The sequence below is a fragment of the Notechis scutatus genome, chromosome 4 (assembly GCF_049901735.1).
Source record: "Notechis scutatus isolate UNSWTSFEM ecotype Mainland chromosome 4, rNotScu1.2, whole genome shotgun sequence".
NCBI lineage: Eukaryota > Metazoa > Chordata > Lepidosauria > Squamata > Elapidae > Notechis > Notechis scutatus.
This window is the reverse complement of record NC_142012.1, coordinates 74,320,194-74,339,366: the sequence shown is the minus strand read 5'-3', so window position 1 is coordinate 74,339,366 and position 19,173 is coordinate 74,320,194. Positions and strand designations below refer to the sequence as shown.

The 19,173-nt window shown below is 41.5% G+C and overlaps 1 protein-coding gene across 2 annotated transcripts in view; it reads left to right on the top strand.

Annotated features, from left to right (window-relative positions):
- Window positions 1-19,173, top strand: part of PHYHIPL (phytanoyl-CoA 2-hydroxylase interacting protein like) — a 63,188-nt gene that overhangs the window by 35,562 nt on the left and 8,453 nt on the right. For both annotated transcript variants that reach the window (XM_087963836.1, XM_026674227.2), the window contains exon 2: window positions 13,732-13,928. In XM_087963836.1, coding sequence (XP_087819962.1) covers window positions 13,732-13,928 — 197 coding nt within the window. The remainder of the gene's footprint in view (window positions 1-13,731; window positions 13,929-19,173) is intronic.

Below are 19,173 nucleotides of genomic sequence, written 5' to 3'. Positions count from 1 at the left end.
AAGGAGAATTATCTAACTTGGAGGGTCATTTGGGGTGATGGTTTGTATTCCAGGTCATTGGCTGTTAAAATTTCCACTCTGCAGTTGTTGTGGTTAGCTGGCAGCAGGTGCAGATTGTTGAGGAGAGCAAGGATTCTGATGAGGGGCCAGGACGATCAGGGAGTGGACTGCTGCTTTCAGAGATTGTGGGGGCTGGCAGCAGTGATGAGGAGGTTCCCGAGGAGCCTCTGCCAAGTGCACGTGCACACAGGATTACTTGGAGGAAAGAACAATTACAGCAGCACAGGCGACTCGGGAGTAAGGCTGCAAGGTAATGGCCCCTCCCTCAAGAGGATAAAAGCCAGGTTTGGAAACGCGTTCTTTGCAGACAGCAAAGAAGCTCTTAAGCTCAACTGGTGGACATCTTAGTTTGTGTTTGGAGAATCTTGTAAATTAGTTCTTATCTCTGGGTTTTTGGCAGCATTGATGAACAACTTGAGAAGGTTTTTTCTTGTCAGAGCTAATTAGTGGAAAGCAGCCTTTTATCTGTAAAGGAACAGAATTTGTTATTAAACCTTAAATGGTGGGGACTGCTGCCTTTGTCTGTGTTTGCTCTTTGGGAACACGGTTGGGTCAGAACAGTAGGCAGAATTTTGAAATACTAATGAGAGTTCAAAAGCCAGACGCTGGTCCTTCAAGTTGTTTTGGTCTGGGCTTCCTGTTTTTGTAAGCTTGAACTGTTCTAATTACTTTACCCTTTTTTATGGATTGGGTAAACTGCCCAGAGTCTTTTGGAATAAAAGCCCATGTTAAACTGAATAAATTAAATTATATTATTGAGAGCTTAAGGAAAAAGCAAAAATATCACTCGATGTTGCTTCTTGCTGATCCAATCCGCTCAAGACAGCTGGGTTGGGACTAGAAATATATAGATTGGTGTACTTGCAATCCATTTTACTGTGTTCGGCATGTGTTCCTCCTGCCATGAATCCATTAGATGCAATAAACTCCAATCTACTCCCAGCAAGATCCTTGGTGCAGGTCCTTTACATCCCTAATAAGAATTTAACGTTGGGATGTTCTCTTGCAGTCTCCTTCTGCTTTCAAATCTTTTTACATATTCAAAAGTAACCTGGTGGGTGAGTTAGATTTTCTTCATTCAAATGAACTGGATGTAAAGCTACAGTAACAATAACAGAGCTGGAAAGAAACTTGGATGCCTTCTTATCCAACCCCCTGCTCAGCAGGAAACACTATACCCATGATGGCAAACCTATGGCACATGTGCCACAAGTGGCACACAGAGCCATTTGTGCCAGCACGCGAGCCTCAGGCAAACTTACCTCACTGCGCAGGTGCGTGCCTCACTGCTGATTTTTCAGCTGGTTTGAGGCCTTTTTCGGCCTCCCAGAGGCTTGGAAAAAGCCTCTGCAAGACTTTTCAGGTCGAATAATAGGCCCGACCTGAAAAGCCTTGCATGGGCTTTTTCCAAGCCTCTGGGAGGCTGAAAAAGGCCTCAAACCAGCCAAAAAAAATCAGCTGTGAGGCACAGTGCAAGTAAGGGGGTGGCGGGGGGGGGTGGATTTCACACACATGTACAGAGGGCGTGGGGGGTGCATTGCATTCTGGGTGCTGGCAGACGAGTGCGCGCACACTTACACGCACGCAATTTTTGGCACAGGTGCCCGAAAAGGTTAGCCACCACTGCACTATACCATTTCAGACAAACAGCTGACCAATCTCTTCTTAAAAACCTCTGGTGATGGAGCTTGAGGATAATTTTATCTCAGAAAACAAAAGTCCCAAAGGTGGTTTTTCTCCCCCCCCCCCCAAAAGTCCACATTCTGGACACAGAGGACTGCTGGTTTGAAAGAAGGATCAAAGAAGCCATCTACATTAAGATTGGACAGCCCTCTCTCCACAGAGGGGGTGGATACGACACCACCTATCTCCTGTTTACAACACAGTCCTTTCAGCCGTTCCAAGAAGGTTTATACTCTGATTCAGGTGATTCTGAGGGTACAGAACAGTAGTGGGATTCAATTTCTTTTACTACCAATTCTGTGGGCGTGGCTTGGTGGGTGTGGCAGGGGAAGGGTACTGTATAATCTCAAATTAGAGGTGCTATTTTCTGGTTCTCCAAACTACTCAAAGTTTCTGCTACTGGTTCTCCAGAACTGGTCAGAACCTGCTGAATACCCACCTCTGGTACAGAAAGAAACCCAAGTAGCCTCAACGACTCTCGGAAAGAGTGCTAATGAGACCAGATGGCTGCAAGGAATATAATTCCATCGTCCACTTCAGTCCGAATTGAAGAAGCTTCTTGGTGAGGAGTGAAATGTCTTCAAAGAAAAACAAAGAAAGTCCAGTTGCCTTTTGTAAAAAGTACCTTTTTGGGATGACCATGACCTCCTGGATGACTGAGAATCTCCATGGACATTTAGTGAATCAGAACTTAAATTTGAGTATCTCACTGTACTTTAATATTCATGAATAAAACCAGCATTTGTTTGAGAAAATAATAGATATTTTAGCCATTAACACCCTTACAGTATAATGCGCCACATTTTCTGTCCCAATCATTAACACTAATTTGATTTATTTTACTTTCCTCAATGGCTTGCTTCCCCTCTTTAAGAGCTCCTCCTTCTCTGCTAGGGATATTAGATGGCAGAGTTTGAGGAAGTGGAAACTTACTTGGAGAATCTATTTTGTCACTCTTTTTATAATTATTTACTAGAGACAGAATTAGAAGAGGAAGTAGCCAAAGGCAACATGATAGCTTGGAGTAGAAACATAGGACGTAGCATTACATTATTAGAATGGGAAAAGGTCTGGACAAGGAATAATAAAATTACAAAATCAGCAACATATAAAGAAAATGCTTATAAAATGTTTTATAGATGGCATCTCTCGCCCTCGAGAATAGCGAAAATGTCTCCGAACATGAATCCGAATTGCTGGAAATGTAAAAAGAAACAGGGAACATTTTTTCATATGTGGTGGCCCTGCACTGAAGCCCAAAGATACTGGCATAGAATAAAAAAATGGTTAGAGGAAATAATGGCAGAGCAAATTGAATTAAAACCAGAATTCTTCCTATTGGGGATATTTAATAGACAAATTTCTAAAAAAGTCAAATATATAATACTGCCCATTCTTACTGCAGCCAGAATAACCTTTGCACAGTGTTGGAAACAAGCAGATATTCCAACAGAAGAAATGGTCATTCAGAAATAACAGCCTGTGCTTTGGAAATGGTGTAATGTATGCTCTGAAACTGAGCAAATGAATGAGACCTAAAGGTAAGCTGTTCTCTACAAAATCCACTCTGAACTTACCATGCTAAGCCTGGCATGAAAAAGCAGAGCAGCTTACTTGTTTTGAAGAGGAGGATATGGAAGGAAGAAAGAAGATTGGCTCCAACAGTTTTAGGAGACTGCATAGTTTTGTTTACCCAGAACATTCCCAAGGCAGGAATCAATACTATATTAGCTCCAAATGTTCTTTTTGCTAAACACTGAATCCAGGCATACTGGATGGCTGGATGGTCCCAGGAGGCTGCAGGAAGGCCTCTGAGGCCCAAAATGGGACCTAGCAAGCCTCCCTGGAGCCCCTTGGGAACAAAAACGAGGTGGGGGAGCGGCACTGGACCCCACCCCCAACTCCCCATTTTTGCTCCCAGGAGGCTACCCTCTATTTACCTGGTAGCCAGACGAGCTTTGTGGGGACTTCTGGAAGCGGCTGGGCAGGGCTTCTAATGGGAGCTCTCCCCTCCTTCTCATTAGAAACAGCTGCCGGGCAAGCAGAGAAAAGCAGGATTCAACCTATACAAGCCTCTCCACGTGTTCCTTGGCGGAAGGCAAGTGGGGAGGGGGAAAGGCGACCAGCCGGCCGTGGCAGCAAAAGGCAAGTGGTGGGGGGAAGGTGACTGGGGCTTGCAGAGTTCCACTCACCCAGGGAGATCAGTAAAGGCAGGGCCATAGCGGAAGGCAGGCAGCAATGGCTGGCCTGGCGGGCAAAAGCAGGCTGCAGGCATGTCGCATATGCGCACAATGTTGCACATGTGCAATAGGGACTGACTGGGCAGGGGGCGGAGAGGGGCAGGGCCAGCCAGGGGGCCATTTTACTGGTTCTCCAAACTACCGGGAGCCCTAACGTCCAGTTCTATAGAACCAGACAGAACCAGTAAAATTCATGTAACTATCAATGTGAATTGCCCTGAAACCTATTTTTAAATGTAAAATTAGATCCTACTTTAATTGCAAATAATTTTACAATTTACTTTTATTTCCCAATTCCCCCAGCATAAATGTTTCTTTTACATGTAACTCCAGCTCTTTGCATGCAACTTTCAGGGATATTCTCAGTGGTGAGCAAGAATTGTGTTTGAAACTGCTCTTGAAGGCTTCTAGAAAAAAACCTATTCTTTTATTTGGTCTTCAATCCCAGATCCCAGAGACCCTTCAAATTTATGAAAATTATTATTGTTATCCCACCACAACTAGTGATCCCTGGAATTCAAGCAGATGCAAGCTCAAGAGATCCAGTGATATCCTGCTGAGCTTAATGTCTTTCAGATTGGTTGGTCCCTGAGGCTAGGATGGACTTAAGGACCACAGTTTCCTACATGCCATTTATAATTTGCTGGGATAAACAGTTAAAGATAGCTGTATGTATCTACATTTTGCTGCTAAGCACTGAAGGTAAATCTACTCAGAAGTAGACTGGTGGGTAGATAACATACGTGGTGTTGTTCATGTTTGATCTATTTGACATTGCATTTGTTCATTCATTAATCAAAATTCTATAGCCACCCATTTGACCAAAAGTGATTTGAAATTGTCAATGCTAACTTCTCTTGATTAACTATCGACCATCACTTTTTAAAGCAGAGGTGTCCAAACCTTAGCCACTTTAAGACTTGTGGGCTTCTGCTCCGAGAATTCCCATGAATTCCCATGACTGGGGTTGAATTCTGGGGTGCTGGGGTTGAAGTCCATGGGTCTTAAAGGGGCCAGTTGGCTACACCTTCTCTAAAGTTTCCACGTAGATGTCTTCTAACAGGGGTATCAAGCTCGATTTCATTAAGGGTTGCATCAAGGTTGTCTTTGACCTAAGAGGGCTGGGGTGGGCATGGCCAGGGTGGGCATGGCTAGCTCGTCATTCGTGTCAGGGGGCGCCTGTGGTGGCCCGAGTGATCTGCCAGCAAAAACGGGCTCCCGAGCTCCGTTTTCAGCTGCAACGGCTTCCTGAAATCCCCTGTCAGTGAAAATGGAGCTTGGAAGAGCCAGACGCGGCCCTCACAAGCTCTGTTTTTACTGGCGGAGGCACCACAGGCCAGGCCTTCACTGTTTCCAGGGTGGCCCCATGGGCCAGATCTGGCACCCAGGCTTTGGGTTTGACACCCCTGTCTTATAACATCTACATCATTTAATCCCAAGATGTTCTTGAGGAAATACCTGGACAAAAGAGATGGCTGGGTACGTATTCAGAAAAGGGACTGTCTAAGTCTTAAAACGTTATTTATAGTTCCAACTGGAATTGAGGGATGCGTGAGACAAGGTGGCTTGCAAGGCGGGGAAATGAGTTGAAAAATGGGCCATAGCTGCCAGGTTCCAGAGAATCGTTCTTTGTGCAATTAAAATTTTGTGAGGCTTTGACTGTTCGTTCTGCAAGGCAAGGCGGTAATGAAGAGTAGGAGTTCGCTAGCACAACATGAAACTAACATTGTGTTTGACAACTGTGATCCTTTTTAGTCACTGCTCATATGGATAATAATTTTAATTATACAATTAGCCATTTGTGAATCAAGAATCCGAGAGGAGAGGGGTGGAGGTGGGAACAGAGAAACAATTGCTTGCGGCTTTCTCCGAAGGGAGTGACTCAGACATTGGCACCTACAGGACTGTGGGATGGATTATGTAGGCCTGTTGCTCCTCTGAGACGGAAGCCTTTGGGTCAATCTTTTGAGGGCTGCCAGGGAGTCCCACACCTTGTGGTGGAAAGGTAGCAAGGACAGAAAGAAAAAGAAGGGGGCGGCAGAGAAAGGCTGCACTCTTCTCCAGCTCTCCAGTCCTGTCTTCAAGTATTATCCATGGGGAGGAATTAGTTCAGCCCAGCTTGAGGGATGGTCTACTTTAGCCCTCACTTGGGAAAGGGTTTTTGCAAAAAATGATATTCTTTCTTTCTTTCTTTCTTTCTTTCTTTCTTTCTTTCTTTCTTTCTTTCTTTCTTTCTTTCTTTCTTCCTTCCTTCCTTCCTTCCTTCCTTCCTTCCTTCCTTCCTTCCTTCCTTCCTTTCTTTCTTTCTGTTTTGGTGTGATTGGCAGTAAAACCATTGATGTTGTAAATACTTCCTCTGGAAAAACAAAAAAACAAAAATCAAGCCCCATCTTAGGCATTCTGTTTTCTTTTGGTTGCTAAAATGGCCATTTGCATGAATCAAATCAGATTTGTGTGCAAAGGAATGGCTCATTAAACCAAGGAAGAAGAAGGAAGACGTCAAAAGTACCAGACCATGAAAAAAACACAGAGCTTTCATTAAGAGGAAAATGGAAAGGGAGAGAAATGTTTTTCTTATGTTGGATAAATATGTTCCTCAAACCGTTTGGTCTGATGTGTCAGTTGGGAATCCAGCCTTAAAATAATAAATATTAGTTAAAGCAAATATAGGCAAATATAGTGTTAAAGGAAATTAATTTCAGTATAGAACAGGGATCGCCAACCTTTTAGACCTCAGGGACCATCAAACTCATAATTTTAAATCCCGTGGACCAGAGACCCTGGAAAAATCCCAAAAAAACTCTGCAGGAAAATTCCCCACCCCTTTTTCCTACTGATCGATCATTCTTTATTTGGGATCGCAGGATACCGTCTCCAGCTCTGTTCTCGGGGGAGAGAGACTTTTGGCTTCATGCAAGGAAAGCAGCAGAAGCAGCAGAAGTCTTTCTTTCTCTCCCTCAAACTCCGCCAGAAATGAGTCTTTGCCGGTGCAGCCTCTTAGAGCAGGATGCCTTGCAGGGTCCCAAAGATTCATTTCTGGTGGAGTTTGGGGGAGAGAAAGAAAGACTTTTGCTGCTTTCCTTGCGTTGTGTTCCCACGGGCCATGTGGGCAACACAGCCTTGTGTTCCTTCACAGCCTGGATTAATTGCTTTGGGGGGTGCTTTGGGGGTGACATTTCTCTGCAGATCACCAAAATTTTCTCACGGACCACCAGTGGTCCCCGGCCCACTGGTTGGTGACCACTGGTATAGAACAATTAAAATCAGTTGCCCTGATGATTATATCTTTGGGGTTTGAATGCCGTGTCCACTAAAAGGAGGTCTTGAAGACTAGAATTCATGCTCACTTCTCTTGCTGTATAGGTAGTCCTTGACTTATAACCATTTTTAGTGATTATTTATATATTATATATTATTTTTAGTGATTATTCAAAGTTACTACAGCATTGACAAAAGTGGCTTGTGACTTTTCACACTTATGTCCATTCCAGTATTTTCTTATTAGTTTATCAAAATATAAAATACAGAAATACCAAGAAAAATGAAAATCATGGAAAATAGGGGAGGAAAAGGGGAAGAGGAAAAAGTGTAAAGGGGAAAAGAAAAAAGAAAAGCATTGACTTCTGACTCCTTTTGACACAGTAGAATATGGTAATAACCTACAATCAAAACTTTTTACTTTTACATAATGATATATACTAGCCATTTCCATAATAAGATCTCCATGTTACAACATCTCCATGGACTTAACTGTAAGTCCTCCATTGGAGTTTAGCAATCTCCTTATTCTACCATTATTATCACTTCCAGGGACAATTTGGGGTACCTCCACTGCTTAAAGCTATGTTGCAAGCAGTGGCCCCTGAATATGTAGCGCTCGCTCTAAAGTAAAGTCTTACACTTAGGCAAGAAAAATTAAAAGTACACATATAAACCGGGTGGAATCAGGCTTAACAGCAGTAATTGTGAAAGAGATCTCGGAGTCATAGTGGACAATCAGTTAAATATGAGCCAAAAGTGTGTGGTGGCAGCCAAAAAAGCCAACACAATCCTAAACTGCATTAACAGAGGGATACAGTCAAGATCAAGGGAGGTACTAATACCACTCTATAAAGCCTTAGTAAGACCACACCTACAATCCTGCATCCAGTTTTGGTCACCACACTATACAAAAGATGTTGAGACTCTAAAAAGAGTGCAGAGAAGAGCAACCAAGATGATTAGGGGACTGGAGGCTAAAACGTATGAAGAACGGTTACAGGAACTGGGCATGGCTAGTCTAGGGAAGAGAAGGACCAGGGGAGACATGATAGCAGTGTTCTAATATTTGAGGGGCTTCCACAGAGAGGAGGAGGGGGTCAAGCTATTTTCTAAAGCACCCGAAGGCCAGACAAGGAATAATGGATGGAAACTGATCAAGGAGAGATTCAACCTGGAAGTAAGGATAAATTTTCTGACAGTGAGAACAGTCAACCCATAGAACAGAAGTTGCCTTTGGACATTGTGGGACCTTCATCACTGGAGGCTTTCAAGAAGAGCCTGGACTGCCATTGGTCAGAAATGGTGCAGGGTCTCCTGCTTGGAGGGGGGGTTGGACAAGGTGACATACAAGGTCCCTTCCAATCTGTATCTCTCTCTCCCTCTCTTTTCTTTCTCTCTCTCTTGTTGAGAGATCCAGCTCTGTATATAGATACAGAGAATAATCAACGGATGGTACAGAAGTTGCCCTTGGAAGTTATGGGAGCTTCATCACTGGAGGCTTTCAAGAAGAGATTGGACTGCCATTGGTCAGAAATGGTGTAGGGTCTCCTGCTTGGGCAGGGGATTGGACTAGATGACCTACAAGGTGCTTCCAACTCTGTTAATCTGTAACCCTGCAAAAGATGCAGAAATGCATTGCACCTACAATATTGGAGGACCACAAGGAAGTGAGCTGTCCACCAGCCACCCACACCTTTCAGGACCAGATGCAGAGGAGGGAGGGGGCATAGATTTATTCGTGTGTTTCGGGGGTGTTAAAAGGAAGATGGGGGAAGCAAACTTTTTGGGGGGGCAGTAAAATAGAGGCATGAATCCCACAATCACGGCAGCCATACTGGCTTTTCTCATCCCCCTGATGGTGCTCCTGGCTTATTGCCTTAAAAATACAATATTTTATTTCCATTGGAAAGCCCGTTTCATTTACAAACCACCCTAAAATGGCAATAAAGCAGACAATTGCAGTCAAAGAAAGAAAATATAAGTCAAAGGGGTTGGGTGGGGGAGTCAGACGTTTTCACACATTCAACACCAATTTATTATGGTGTGTCATTTTCTTCTCCTTCTGTTTGTAAAGATTTATTTTCTGTTTTTAAGTAAGGCAGTACATTTCCATTTTGTTTTGACCTGTCTCAAGGCACAGCTCCAGGCAGGGACTTTAGAAGTCACAGAAGCTTGAATAGTGACATCTCCATTCTCTTCCCTGACCCAGATGAAGGCTTCATTTGTGGATGTAAGGCCCAGACTCTCTCCCTTTCAAACGATAAGAATGAACTTCTGAAAACTATTTACTTCAAAAGGAATTCTTTATTGTGAAAAGGAAGTATCTAAGCAGGGTCTAATATGCCTCCAGGCATACAGCGTAGATAAAGGGAGTTAGAACCCCTCCCCTTATTCTGATGTGGATTTAGTCAATGCAAAGAAGCAACATGTTAATTCCCCCCCTTTTTTTCTGGGAACTTAGCTTAGAAAAGTTTCCCAGGAAGTTTCTTTCGGAGCTGGAATTTTTATGGCCCCTTCTCCTCTTGCAATCTCTCCAAGAGGTGACAAGTTTCCAGGCATCTGGGCTCCAGTCACCAGTTGTATATTATGTGCAAGTTATACAGATTCAATACAAGACTTACAATATTCAGGTTACATCAAAAAGAATTACTTGTACCAACTCTCCCCCCCGCCCCTTTCTTCTTCCATGGAAGAATGGCAGATACAGAGATCTGGCAGTGGAGGCCTTTTGAAGTAGATGCTACCTTCCTTTTGTTTTTCTTTTTAATTTGATGGTGGACTTTGTTCCGTGATACATGACATCTTTTATGTTAGCCATGTCTGAGATCCAAAGCTCAGGTTTTTAAGTGATTAAGCCATGCTTTAGTTAAAGCTCAAGATATTTTAAACCTTTTGGCTTCAGGGGAAAAGATGCAAGCAACACATCCTTGATTTCCTGGTTAGTTAAGAAAGATCCCAAAGACTCCACTCTGGCCCTTTGTGAAGCGGGTCCCAATGCTTGTGCCAAGGATTTTGGAAAACTGTGTGACTATTCTAGCCTTGCAGTAGACCAAAGTCTGCTTCAAGTGGAGCTCCAGGCCTAGTGGCTTCAGGGCAGAGGTGCTATTCAGCAGGTTCTGACCAGTTCTGGAGAACAGGTAGCAGAAAGTTTGAGTAGTTCAGAGAACTGGCAAATGCCGCCTCTGACTGGCCCCGCTAACCCCATCTATTCTCTGCCTCCCATTGAGTCCCAGCTGATTGGCTGGGTCTTCTTTTGTTACCCTTGTCATGCCCCTGGTGGAGACTGACTGAGGGAGAGGAGGAACAGCTAACAGGGAGTGGAAGTGTGGCTCCGGAGGTTGTGGAGGAGGCTAGGGAAGGGCTGAGGCCGGCTGGGCAGTCAGAGGAGGACCCAGGCCCATCCCCTCTCCATCCTAGGGCATGCAGGGAGGAGAGGATAATGGAGAGCCATGGTCTATTTGGGAGGAGAGGGCCTTGATCCTCGTCATGGGCTGCAGCTGTGACAACTGAATAAGAGGACGGACATGCGTATGGGCGAGGGCTGGAAACAAAGCATGGAAATATCTCTATTTATTGTTCCTCTGAGTTTGGTGTCCTTCCCAGTGTGTGAACGTCTTCAAGCCTTTATCTTGCCTGGTTTGTGTTGTTTTTTTACTCTTTATAATTTAAATGGCATTTCCTCCTTCTTGTAACTGCTTGTGTGGGAGTTTTTTGTCTCCAGTCAAGGATATTTGTAGCTTGGAAGCAAAGTGAAGCAATAAAAGGGGCTTTACCTGTTTTTTGTGACTGTGTTTATTTTGGATCATCACAATCCTGCACAGGAGAATGGAGCTGAAAAGCAGGTTAGTGGGGTGGGGTGGGAATGGGATTTTGCAGTAACCTTCCCCTGCCACACATACAAAGCCATACCCACAGAACAGGTAGTAAAAAAAAACTGAATCCCACCACTGCTTCAGGGCCATCCTGAAGTTGCATTCTTGGCTTTTCCATTTTCTTCACCTTTAGAATTTCTCATCTAGCCAGCCTGCAGTTTCCTGACAGTCTCTCATCCAAGTTTTAACCAGGTGTGGCCCTACTTAGCTTTTCAGATCGTTCAAGGTGAGCTAATAAGGGCTGCTACCTACCAGAGCTATGATCTGATAGAGTGGCACCATAAAATTGTTATTTGCCATCATTGTTGCTGCTTTCGAGAAGTATCCAGGGTTGCGTGCCTGAGCTGACTTTATGCAATGGGCTTTTTAAAAAAATTCTTCCCATATTTCCTGAAGCCTCCTTAGCTGAAAAAAAAAGTGGGGTGTGTTCTGACCAAGGCTTCCTGAGACACCAACAAACACACATAAAATCCAAGACCCTTTTATTTTAGTTCAATGGCTGTGAATTATCGTCATTCACAGCCTGGAATGAGTCTTAATCGGCTATAATTAGTCCCAGGGACATCTGCCAAAGTTCTTCGAAAGACATCTGATAAAAATGCACCTTATCTGATTTGAAGTGCTGCCAACAACTAAAGTCCCAATTAGTCTTTCCAAACCAAATGGAGAACCACAGAGCTTTCAGGTTCCAAACTGACCAGAGCGAACGATGTTGCTTCCTGCAAAGGTTTTCCTACCTTTGTACTTCCTTTATACCTTATGGAAGGGGCAATTACCTCCAAGCCTTACTCCTGAGTCGCCCCTTTTGTTCAGAGGTTTTGCAGCATAAATTCAGCACCAGAAAAGTAAACACAGATGGCTGAGACTTCACTTAACTTCTTTATAAACACATAAAGTAAATTTTACAATACCAGTTGTAGGTTTCTCCAACATGGAACAAACTCACACAGAAGCAGACATGTTACAGGTTCAGAGCAGAACAACAACTCAGGAGCTCAGAAGCAGACATCAGTTTCACTTTAGTTCAGCAGGCAAGCAAGACACACAGCAGAGGAGAGAAGCAGTTTCATTTTCAATAGACAGACTCAGAGCTTAATATAGCTTCAGAGCTGCAGAGCTTAATATAGAGCCACACCTACACTACTTCTAGTTTCATTTTTCAAACAATCCTCATTGGCTGCCTTAGTTGCTATGTCTATTCATTGGTCTATTCCAGTTCATGAATATACTCTGACACCTTTTGTCTTAGCTGCTCTTGCCTTCTGGCAGCTCTGCGCCCATGCACACTGAGAACAGGCTCCCCTTGTTCCTCTGCCTTGCTGCTGACAGATTCTGGAGGCTCCGGAGTCAGCACACCACTCCCAGATGGCCCTGGCCCCATCTCTGTATCGGATGCAGGACCCTCGTCCGAGTCCTATCCAGGCTTCCGGACTGGTTCCTGTTTTCCCCACTTGTCCGATTCTGCCGCCGTCTGCACAGGCTGCCAGTGAACCACAACAGGATGGTTGTCCAACCCTTCCGAGAGTTGGTGAAGAATTTCAGGTAGAATGGAGAACTGCTTTCTCCAGACAAGAGATTCCATGACCAGATTCCATGACTGAATTCCAAGCATGATTATTCTTATCAAACATGGATATTCCTGCTTGTAAGGATTCAAGAACATTTGTAGTAGCCATACTCGAAAACTGCAATTAATTTTTGTGTTCATTTTTCCCAGGTTGACAATTAGTAGGTTGAACTTAAATTAGCAAAGGAGTTAGTTTTTGAATAATAACTGTTCTATCTGACTTTAATTACTTTACAATTCTCTCCGGGTAGCTTTAAAAATCACAGTGGCTCAGCTCTGGGTTTTCTCGGTTATTTTTGAACTGGCCTGTTAAGCCTTAACCAAAGATGAAAGGTGCCTGGGAAAAAAAGCACTTTTGGGACAACAGGAGAAATTCAACATAATAGCAACCATGCTCTGAAATCCAGGAAAGATGGACATATTTTGAATGTTAGATGGGGCATTGTTTTACTGGAAGGATGAGCCAAGCTTCACCCTTGGAAAAGCATCACAACCACACTTGCATCACCTGTCCATTTCGGCTTGGCCACTGCCCTTCCCTGTCACAATCGAGCCCAAGATGCTCTGCTATGATAGGCCATGGAGCTGCAACAATGCCCAGCTCTAGTTACCAACCTACCCAATGTCCAAAACTAAGCTACTTGGCCCTGTTCTATAGTTGCCTCTTCTTTTCCTTGGCTAAAAAAAAAATTCCAGCTGTGAGACAGGACACAATTAATATGCTGCTACCTCTCCTTGAAACCCCAAATCTTGTTTGCTAGAGCAGGGGTCTCCAACTTTGCTGGCTGAGGAATTCTGGGAGCTGAAGCCCACAAGTCTTAAAGTTGCCAAGGTTGGAGAACCCTGTGCGAGAAGGCTCTTCCTCCCAATCTCTGCTGGTGGGTTTTGTTTTTATTTTATTTTCTGCAACTCTTTTGTTCACCAACTTAATCTCGGGTCTTTACCCCATCTATCTATTCCCTCTCATTCTCTGAGGAATGGATGCCAAACCACGCTCTCCAGTTGTGCTCCTGCTAACCAGGGCTATGTTTTATCCACACCTCTGCAGGGAATAAATCACAGGACAGTGGGATTGCCGAGATGGAAGAACTCCCAGTTCCTCACAACATCAAGATTAGCAACATCACTTGTGATTCTTTCAAGATTTCATGGGAGATGGACTCCAAGTCGAAGGAACGTATCACCCACTACTTCATTGATCTTAATAAGAAAGAAAACAAGAATTCCAACAAATTTAAGCACAAGGTAGGTCTTCCATTACTGTTGGCAGAAGAACCTGCATGAAGCCACACAGAGTTCTGATTTCTATACTCAAATCCTCATATCCCTACCCTAGTATTAGGAAGGGGGAAATCATTTTAAATTGCTGACACAAAACGGGTTTTCCCAAAGAAAGGGAACCCCAAGTGTAGGCTTCTATCTCAGACTTAAATTTTTCTAACATCCTTGCAGTGATTTGATATCTCTGTTTAATCCAAACCATTACATGTTATAATTCATCAGGGGCTTAATAGGCATTTGATTTAGTTGTCTTTCCTGCAAAGTTGGGGGAAATTGACAACTGAATGTGTGTGGTAAATCATGTTGGTTTTTGCCTTAGGATTTTTACAGTAGTAATCCTTTACACATTTATCACAGAGGAAACACCATTACAATTATGAGGGATTAATTCAGGGTTATAAATACAGCAGTCACGTGATAATTTCTATATAATTTCATGAACGTTTGCATGAAATGTGTTTGAAAATGTGCATTGTCACAAATGCATCTCTCCTAATACATCCGTTTCTTTGTATCCTTCCAATGTTATATATGCAAGTTGCTTTCCTAAGAATGCATTTATATTTATGACATCATGAGGTGCTGATTGAGCCGGCACTCAACCCATAGGTGAAACTGGGGTGATGCTAATTGACCAGCAGGAAGAATAAATGCATTATTATTTGTGGAGTTTGGAATAGCATGCAAGAGGCTCACATCAAAATAACTTTAACTCAACGCATTAGCTTGGCATGAATTGAGCTGAAGATCAGACAATTTTTGTCTGAACCTTCAGCTCAATTCATGCCAATCTACCTTTATTATGACTCCATAGTTAGGTACATGCCACCAAGTCTGTATGAACAGTAATAGTATGGACAAAGGATGGGCATCTTGAATTGTTTTTAGGAAACAGTCAAACTGGTTTTGAAACTTTCTTAGATATTATCCACTTCAAATGCCTCAACAATTCCCAGATTTACAAAAATTAATTATAAAGAGAAAGAGAATGGAAAAGCAATTTGAACCATTGTCTTCTTAAAAGTACATTTGTTTCTTTGTAAGTAATCATTGCAATAGTAAAATAGCTTCTTCCCTTTTATCAAGCTGTTTTTGTTTAAATGGTCAAGTTCGTCACTCAGTTACTGAATCATATTCACTCTGGATAATTTTACATTAATGTTGCATAGCTTTCTGCTTCAGACAGAGGAAAAAGTGCTATTTAGAAAGAAAGGGGGTAAATACCAAAATTCTCAAGGGTTTGCCCTGTACTTTGGAAAAAATAAAATATGCATTTAAAAGACAATAAATATTTGACAGCTAATAATATGTCTTTAAATCCTGACCCTGAAAATGTCAGAAGGCTGTTATAAAAACAACAAGAATTATTTAGCCCAACTAAAGCTACCTTAACACAGGTGCTCCCAAAATTATTAGTCTTCTTACTCCAATTGTGATAGGAATGTGTTAAGTCAATAACAGAGTTCCAGGTACAAATGTGAACCTCCAAAAACCTGGGTTTATGTCAGTCTAGCGTCGCAAGCCTAAATGTGATTTATTTTTATATACACAACAATGTGAAGTCACCATTGCTGGTTTTTTAGTTGGTGTTGGCCTTCATAAGCATCATGTTCTTCCCAAGAACATGGAATATCATACCATATCACGGTTAGTATATGTGCAGACCTGAACAGTGTGACTTTTTGCCACAGACAGATGGAAATTGTGTCAATGCACAATTTCTAAGAGTCGTCTAAGGTTTTTTGATATTTTGGTTTTTTGGAGAAGCACTGGGACCATTCCAGCTGGTTTATGCCACAATTGTTCCACTTTGATTTTCAGATCTTGATACTTCATGATCTTCTCCAATTCTTTGTTTACTATCTCCTGATATTGGCACATCAATTAACCACACTTCCTTCAGTTCAACCACAGTTATATCTGGTGCATTGTGCGCCAAAACTTTGTCGGTCTATATTCAGAAATCCCTCAATGTTTGTTTTTTTTAAACAAGTTTTATTGATTTTAAAAACAAACAAAACATAGCACATCAAAGTATAAAACCTCCTTTCTCAAAAAATTACTTATAAGTTTTAACAAGGCAAATAAAACATTATTTTTTAAAGCATAATTAATTCTCAACCAGGCATAAACACACAAAATACAAAACATAAAACAAAACATAGAAAGATAAAATCTCCTTAATTATCATTTATACATGTCTTTTCCAAATTTCTCTCCCTTTAGTTTTATTCCTCCAAGGTTGTATTAATTCACAATCAAAACATAGTTAACAGCAACATAAAACATAAAACATCTTTTGAAAAGTGGCTTAGCCCCGGGTTACATCTTTTTTTACAGACCTAAATCAAATTCATGCTCACCTTATATACCATTCATATCTTATTAACCATTCTATATTTTCTATATAACTTCTCCCTTCTTTTCACTCTCTTAATTATATTTTGTTTATTTCATCTTATTTCAAAATCATTATGTTTGTATCTTTTGTCCGTTCTTTTCCAATCATTTATTTATCTCTTCTCTTTAGCAAAGAATTTCCCCTGTAATCACTTTTAAGGTGTGACGCCTTTCCCTAAAGTAACACTTAAAGTAATACATAATTTCTATCCTGATTCTGCTTGGTACATTCTACATGTTGCATTTTGAAAAAAAAAAAAGAATAATAAACTTATAATATAGTTAAATATATAATTTCCATTCTAATTCTAATTCTACTTAATAGTATAGCTAAGCATTAATCATTTTACACATTCTCTTTGATATTTTATTAAATATTGAAATCTATCATTATAAAACATTTTAATATTTTATTAAATCTTATAATATTCCAATAGACTATTTTAAATGCAAATACTACAATACTACAATACTATCTTATGTACTCTTGCAGAATCTTTCTTAAATTATAGGCTATCCTTTATCCTTTATCTCTAAAAAAGATATCTTGTTTAAGACCGTGGCTTTTTTTCCCTTTTTCCCTCCCTTTCTTCTCCAATCTGATCTTTTTGCCCCCCCCCCTCTCCTAACCTCCACCTTTTTAGCTTCCCCTCTCTGTTGTAATTCTCTTTTCAATTGCTTTCTAACATTGTACCTTTTTTCCACCTTATTTTTCTTTTTCATGGTTGTTTTATTAAATCTTAAATTCTCATTTTTCTTTCCTCTCTTCCTATTTTCTTTCTTAATCAAACTTTTTTGTCCATTAAAAATGGCTTCCTTTTCTTCTTCTTCTTCTCCTTCCTGAAGTATTTGCTGGTACGTAGAAACTGCCATTTCTAAGAAGTGGAAGACAGCTCCCAATGAATCCTTGTCATTTTGTCCTCTTTCTTTTAGTTTTTCATATTCCATTTTTAGTTGATCCACAGATAGTGCCATTGTAAGTTTTTAAGAACAACCCTGATGTTTTTAATCTTAAAGTAATTTGCAAATGTCAAAGTTATCAAACAATCCAAACAGACAGAAATTATTTCCTCTTCTTCTCTTTGCAACTTTTCCTCCTGGGGCAAAATCCCAAATATATTTTAAAGCCGTATTACAGTTAGTTGTTGGTCTTATAATCTTCAAGGCGTCTCCTCCAATAAATTTTAAAGATTTCTTTTTTAGTCCTCTCCTTCCCACTTATAACAAAGAGCTTATTTTTACCTTAAAGAAGCAGGTTTTTCTGTGCTCATTTGCTTTCTCCGTAAGGAAGGGGGGTGAACTTTCCTTCAGCACTTTCGCCGCCGTAACAACTTCTTTTGGAAACAAATGTATCAATCCGAAAGTCAGGTTTCCAGGGTTTTAAAAGTTACTTAGTGTCCCGGTTCAGCCAAGAAAACTTCTCCTTCGGTCTTCCTCCTGCACATTCTTATCCGGTTGAAGATTCCTTTGGGGCTGCCATTTCTGACAGCCACTCCACCACCTCAGGAAAAAGGAGTCTAGCCGGCTGGGGAAAGGGGGTGCGATATCCCCAGACCCCTGCCCGGATCTCCTCTATCTTCCGCTGCTTCTTCGGGGCAGCGACAACCCCCAAATCCAGTTGGATCGGGGGTACCTCAGCGGCGAGCGCAGCAGGGACCCGCAGAGAAGCAGATTCCTGCCGCCGCCGAAGCCTTGCAACCGGAAGTCCCCAGAAATCCCTCAATGTTTTAACTTGTTCATTTTTCAACTCCTTTTTTTAACTTGTATGTTCTCACCAATTTTTTTGTCATTGGCCTGTGATAATTTTTACAGATGTTCCAGTGAAGTATTTTGATATCTGTGCCATCATGGTGTTTGCATTATCGTTGTTATTAATGTATGTAGAGGCCACAATACAAAAATATATGCAGATCTCCCTTTAAAAGGAACATTTAGAAGGTGCTCTGCTCCTCAGCAGAACAATCTTATATGGGTAATCCTCGACTTACACAATTTGTTTTGTGACCCTTCAAAACTACAACTGCACTGAAAAAAGTGACTTATGACTATTTTTCACACTTATGACCATTGCAGCATCCTTGTAATCATGTGATTTCCATTCAGATGCTTGAAAATTATAGCTGTGTGAAAAAGTCCTGCATGCTTTATACTTTATGGTTTATGACATTTTTTGGATAGACCATTGATTTTATGATATTTTATGCTAACTGCTATGCAAATATTGTTATATTTAAATAAATACTGGTGGTTTTTAAGTGAAAAGCATAAGCTTTTTGCAATTTGGTGCTGTTTGGATGGGGGTGGATTTTCTTGCATGCTTACAATGCATGCTTACAATGACTATGAAAACAGATTAACTGATGCATACCCAGTGGCATGCGTGTTGCAATTACTAAGGCTGATGCTAGTGTTTTGTTAGCATTTTTATTGTTTGTGGCCCTGAAAAGGACTGTTTAGATAACCAAACATGGTTACTAATATGAGATTGGCCAGCCCTTATTGCTTATTACCAGGCAGCATCGCTTCGGCATAGACTGGATAAGCCTTTGCACGTGATCTTTGGTGACAATGTGGTGTCTTAAAAAGACTTTGGTTATATTAATAAAAATTATGCATCTCAAACCGAGTACAGAAATGTTCATCAAAGTACCAATTTTGCATGGTTTCTATGAGTGAAAAGTTGATCAAACATGTGTAAATACAGCTTAAAACTGAAAGCGTGCAGGACTTTTTCACACAGCTGTAACTCAAATTTATGCCAGTTGAAGAGTCCTATGATCCCCTTCTGACAAGCAAAGTCTATGGGGAA